This window comes from Sapajus apella, unplaced genomic scaffold (genome assembly GCF_009761245.1).
Source record: "Sapajus apella isolate SASKATOON/1434 unplaced genomic scaffold, GSC_monkey_1.0 scaffold12, whole genome shotgun sequence".
Classification (NCBI taxonomy): Eukaryota; Metazoa; Chordata; class Mammalia; order Primates; family Cebidae; genus Sapajus; species Sapajus apella.
This window is the reverse complement of record NW_022436952.1, coordinates 27,443,625-27,449,506: the sequence shown is the minus strand read 5'-3', so window position 1 is coordinate 27,449,506 and position 5,882 is coordinate 27,443,625. Positions and strand designations below refer to the sequence as shown.

General features: G+C 39.7%; 1 protein-coding gene across 2 annotated transcripts in view; it reads right to left on the bottom strand.

Annotated features, from left to right (window-relative positions):
- The window catches only part of PPM1E (protein phosphatase, Mg2+/Mn2+ dependent 1E), a 33,839-nt gene extending 33,542 nt beyond the window's left edge, over positions 1-297 (bottom strand). For both annotated transcript variants that reach the window (XM_032280679.1, XM_032280678.1), the window contains exon 1: positions 140-297. Coding sequence is in view for 1 of the 2 variants with exons in the window: in XM_032280678.1 (XP_032136569.1) it covers positions 140-211 (72 nt within the window). In the remaining variant the exon portion in view is untranslated. The remainder of the gene's footprint in view (positions 1-139) is intronic.
- Between the last annotated feature and the right edge of the window lie 5,585 nt (positions 298-5,882).

Sequence of the window (5,882 nt, the reverse complement as noted above, 5' to 3'; positions counted from 1 at the left end):
TGTTGACCAGGATGGTCTCGATCTCTTGACCTCGTGATCCACCCGCCTCGGCCTCCCAAAGTGCTGGGATTACAGGCGTGAGCCACCGCACCCGGCCGATTCTAGTATTTTTAAACAAATAATGTAGAAAGGAACTCACCCACAGTCCCTTCTGTGCCATCCGTTTCCTTTGGGATATAATGTGCAGAAAGATCACTCTGAAGGACTTCATCTGATGTGGCTCTGGCTAAAGCAGCAGCCAAAAAGGAAGGACAGTTACTGCAAGAAAAAAGATAAAAAGGCTATTTTCAGCAAAAGAATTAGGCAGTAATACCTTTAACATTATTAATAATTACATATTTTTAAAAATAATTACATATTAATTATAACATTGTCTCAAAACAAAATTACACCTTTAAACAATATTCAATTAATATTTATTGATTGGGCACTATGAGCACTGAGTATATACTGATGCATAACACAGACATGGCTCCTTACCTAGTGGAACTAGTGACAGATGACAAACCAATAGGATATAACTTAAAAGTGGGATAAGTTTTATACAGGAAACAAACAGGATACAACAACAGAGATAATAAAGAGGGGTACATACTTATTAGATAGAATGGTCAGGAATGCAATATCTTAAAGGTTGAAAAAGACTCAGTTATGTGGGACTGGGAAGTTAGGAGAGAATAAAATTTACACAGAACTTTTTTTTTTTTTTGACTCAGTCTTGCTCTGTTGCCCAGACTGGAGTGCAGTGTGGTGCGATCTTGGCTCATTGCAATCTCCACCTCCCAGGTTCAAGCTATTTTCCCCTGCCTCACCCTCCCAATAAGGTCACCATATTGATACCATTGGGACTACAGGTGTGCACTAATTTTTGTATTTTTACTAGAGATGGGGTTTTACTATGTTGGCCAGGCTAATCCTGACATAAGGTGATCCATCCGCCTTGGCCTCCCAAAGTGCTGGGATTACAGGTGTGAGCCACTGTACTCAATGATACAGGACCTTTTTGAGAGCTTGTTACATGTAAGGATCTGAAAAAGCCCAGAGGAAGTGAAGCATAGTGGGTGAGGGGAAAGTGGCACAGAATAAAATCAGAGGAACAGGCAAAAGACCAGATACACGGGCCTTTTAGACTATAGTAAGGAATCTGAATTATCTTCAAAGGGTAATGTGAATTCACAGAAGATTATGAGCAAGACAGTACTCATAATTGCTCTACATCAGACATATGAATTAAATTATTGCTTTGACTGCTGTATCAAAGGAAATTAGAAGGGAGCAAGAATGAAGGAGGGTAATCAATAAGGAAGTTGTTATAACCCAGGTGAGAAGAAATATAGAACTTGTTGATGACTGGATGTAGCACTGAGAGACGGAGAGAAAATAATTAAGTCTGATCCTGGGTTTTGGTCTGAGCAACTAGGTGAATGGTAGAATCATCTGCCAAGATGGGGAAACCAGGAAAAGAACAAGTTTGTGAAGGAAGTGGGATAAGGTAGAAATCGAGTCCATTTTAACATTTTTTTTTTTAATTAAAGATGAGTTTCACCATGTTGGCCAGGCTAGTCTTGAACTCCTGACCTCAGGTGATCCACCTGCCTCAGCCTCCCAAAGTGCTGGGATTATAGGCGTGAGCCACTGTGCCCAGCCCATTTTAATATGTTAAAATGAAAATATCGGCTCAGCATGGTGGCTCATGCCTGTAACCCCAGCACTTTGGGAGGCCAAGATGGGTGGACCACCTGAGGTTAGGAGTTCAAGACTGGCCTGGCCAAGATGGTGAAACCCTGTTTCTACTAAAAATACAAAAAAGTTAGCCAGGTATGGTGGTGCACGCCTATAATCCCAACTACTCAGGAGACTGAGGCAGGAGAATCATTTGAACCCAGGAGGTGGAGATTGCAGTGAGCCAGTATCATGCCATTGCACTCCAGCCTAGGCAACAAAAGTGAAAATACCATCTAAAAAAAAAAAAAAAAGATAGAAATGCTTGAGATGTCCTAGTCAAGGTGTCAAATGGTTAACAGGATATTCTAATCTGGCATTTTGAGATGTTATGAAATTTGGAAGTTGCAAACATATGGATGGTATGTAAAGCTATGGAAATAGAAATGAACTCCTGAGCTCAAGCAATTCACCTACCTCAGCATCCCAAATTCCTGAAATTACAGGTGTGAGCTACCACACCTGACTGATCTGCTCTATTTCTGACCTGAGCTGGTTCATACCTCCTTATGCAACCTGATGGTTCTCTGCTCCCAGAAGGTCACCATATTGACACCAAACTTAGTGTAGACACTGTATTGACATAGCACACTATAGGCCAGCACTTTTGGACTCAAGCAATCCTCCTGCTGCAGCCTCCCAAGTAGCTGGGACTATAGGCATTAGCCATCACATATGGCTCAAAATAATCATGTTAAGAAAATGCAATGAGATACAAGAGAATACGTACAGACCAGTTAACAAAAATAAGAGAAATTCAATAAAGAGATAGCATAAAAAAAGAACCAAACAGGAATCTTAGAGCTAAAGACTTCAATGAATGAAATAAAAAATACAATAAAGAGCTTCAACAGCAGACTAGCCTAAACAGAAGAAAAAATTTTTGAACTTAAAGGCAGATCTTTTAAAAAAAACTTAGGCAGAAAAAAAAGAAAAAATAATGAAAAAAGTCTACAGCACTTATGGGACATAATTAAGGAAACAAATAATTGCATTATGAGCATTCCAGAAGGAGAAGAGAGAAGGTGTAGAAAATATATTTAATGACATAATAGCTGAAAACTTCTCAAGTCTTGGGAGAGAGATGGATATTCAGATCCAGGAAGCTGGAAAGTTCCCAAATAGATTCCACTCAATCTCTAGGGTAACATTATAGTTAAAAAAAAATTTTTTTTTTTTTTTGAGACAGAGTTTTGTTCTTATACCCCAGGATGGAGTGCAATGGTGTGATTTTTGGCTCATTGCAACCTTCGTCTCCCAGGTGAAAGCAATTCTCTTGCCTCAGCCTCCCAAGTAGCTGGGATTACAGGTGCCTGCCACCACGTGCAGGTAATTTTTGCATTTTTAGTACAGACAGGGTTTCGCCATGTTGGTCAGCCTGGTCTCGAGGTGATCAAGCTGCCTTGGCCTCCCAAAGTGCTGGGATTACATGGGCCACCACACCTAACTGTCAAATCATCAAATGGCAAAGACAAAGAAATAATTCTAAAAGAGAATTGTTTTTCAAAAGAAATGCATCAGGTCACATATAAGGGAATCTCCATTAGCCTAGCAGCACCTTTCTCAGCAGAAACTTTACAGGCCAGGAGAGAAAGAGATGATATAGTCGAAGTATAGAAAGAAAATAAACCCAGGTAGCCAAGAATATTATACCCAGGAAAGCTATTCTTCAAAAATGAAAGAGAAATAAAATCTTTCCCAGACAAGCAAAAAATAAGAGAATTCATCACCACTAGTCCAATCCAAGAGAAATGCTCAGGGAGTCTTACATTTGGAAGTAAAAAGATGATAACTGCCCTCATGAAAACATGCAAAATTATAAAATTCACCAGGAGAGCCAAAAGAAAAAGGAGAAAGACAACCACAAAAACATATAATAAGAGAGGAAGGGCTGGGCATGGTGGCTCAAGCCTGCAATCCAAGCACTTTGGAGTCCAAGGCGGGTGGATCACCTGAGGTCAGGAGTTCAAGACCAGCCTGACCAACATGGTGAAACCTCATATTTAAAAAAAAAAAAAAAAAAAAAAAAAAAAGAGAGGAAGAAACAAAGATTACACAAAATAATCAGAAATCAATCAATAAACATTTGGAGTATGTTCTCATCTATTAATAATAATCTTGAGGGTAAAATAGTTAAAATTCCCAATTAAAAGAAACTGCCTGAATGAATTTAAACAACAACAAAACAAACAAAAACAAAAACAAGACCCAACTATATGCTGCCTACAAGAAACTCATCTGATCTGTAAGGACATACCCAGATTGAAAGTGAAGGAATGGAAAAAGATATTTCACAGCCGGGCGCGGTGGCTCAAGCCTGTAATCCCAGCACTTTGGGAGGCCGAGGCGGGTGGATCATGAGGTCAAGAGATCGAGACCATCCTGGTCAACATGGTGAAACCCCGTCTCTACTAAAAATACAAAAAATTAGCTGGGCATGGTGGCGCGTGCCTGTAATCCCAGCAACTCAGGAGGCTGGGGCAGGAGAATTGCCTGAACCTGGGAGGCGGAGGTTGCGGTGAGCTGAGATCGCGTCATTGCACTCCAGCCTGGGTAACAAGAGCGAAACTTCATCTCAAAAAAAAAAAAAAAGATATTTCACAAAAATGCAAACCAAAAGCAAGCAGGAATAGCTAAATTTATATCAGCTAAAACAGACCTTAAGTCAAAAGCTGTAAAAGAAAGACAAAGAAGGACAGTATATAGTAATAAAGGGATTAATTCAGCAAGAAGCTATAACAATTGTGAATATATATGCATCCAACACCAGCGCACTTAGATTCATAAAGAAAATACTATTAGATCTAAAGGGAGAGACAGATGCCAATACAATAACATTTGGGGACTTCAACACCCAACCCAGCATTGGACAAATCACCTAGATAGAAAATCAACAAAGAGGCCAGGCGCGGTGGTTCACACCTGTAATCCCAGCACTCTGGGAGGCTGAGGTGGGTAGATCACCTCAGATAAGGAGTTCAAGATCAGCCTGGTAACATGGTGAAACCCCGTTTCTACTAAAAATACAAAAATTAGCCAGGCATGATGGAGGGTGCCTGTAATCCTACCTACTCAGGGGCTGAGGCACGAGAATCCCTTGAGCCTTGGAGGCAGAGGTTGCAGTGAGCTGAGATCACAACATTGCACTGCAACCTGGGCAAAAGAGCAAGACTCCATTGAGGAAAAAAAAAAAAAGAAAATCAACAAACATCAATATAGATCTAACAGACATTTATAGAACGTCTCACCCAACAGCTGCAGAATATGAATTCTTTTTATTAGCACATAGAACATTCTCCAGGACTGACTATATGTTAGGACACAAAACAAGGCTAAAAAAAAAATTTGTCTTGCTCTGTCTCCCAGGCTGGAGTACAATGGCGTGATCTCGGCTCACTGCAACCTCTGCTCCTGGGTTCAAGCAATTCTCCTGCCTCAGCCTCCCAAGTAGCTGGGACTACAGGTGTGTGCCACCCTACCCAACTGATTTTCGTATTTGTAGTAGAGACGGGGTTTCACCATGTTGGCCAGGCTGGTCTTGAACTCTTCATGATCCACCCAGCTAGGCCTCCCAAAGTGCTAGGATTACAGGCGTGAGCCACTGTGCCTGGCCAAAAAAAATTTTTTAATTGAAATCTTATCATATATCCTATCTGACCACAATGGAATAAAACTAGAAACCAGTAACAAGAGAAACATTCAAAATTACACAAATACATGTAAATTAAACAACATGCTCCTGAACAACCAATGGGTGAAGAAAGAAATTAAGAAGGAAATTGACTAATTCCTTGAAACAAATGAAAATAGAAACACAATATACCAAAGTCTATGGGACTCAGTCAAAGCAGTATATAATATGTCTCTGCAGTAAAAATATGTATGACAATTGAAATTAAAAAAAAAAAAAACTTCCTGTGACCATAAGCCTCCAGTGTTAAACATTTTCTTTTATACTGCATTATCAGTGTAATTACTGGTACATAATTGATCTCCATACAGTATACATTTTAATAATTAAACATAAAATTCAAAGTTTTACTGGAGATTTTTTTTTTTAAGGAAGAAATCTTACCTAAGAAATCTTATCTGTACATGGTCTTGGCCTCAATAAGATCTTGGACTTCAAGCCTAAGCCTAATGCCATAATGGGATTAGAC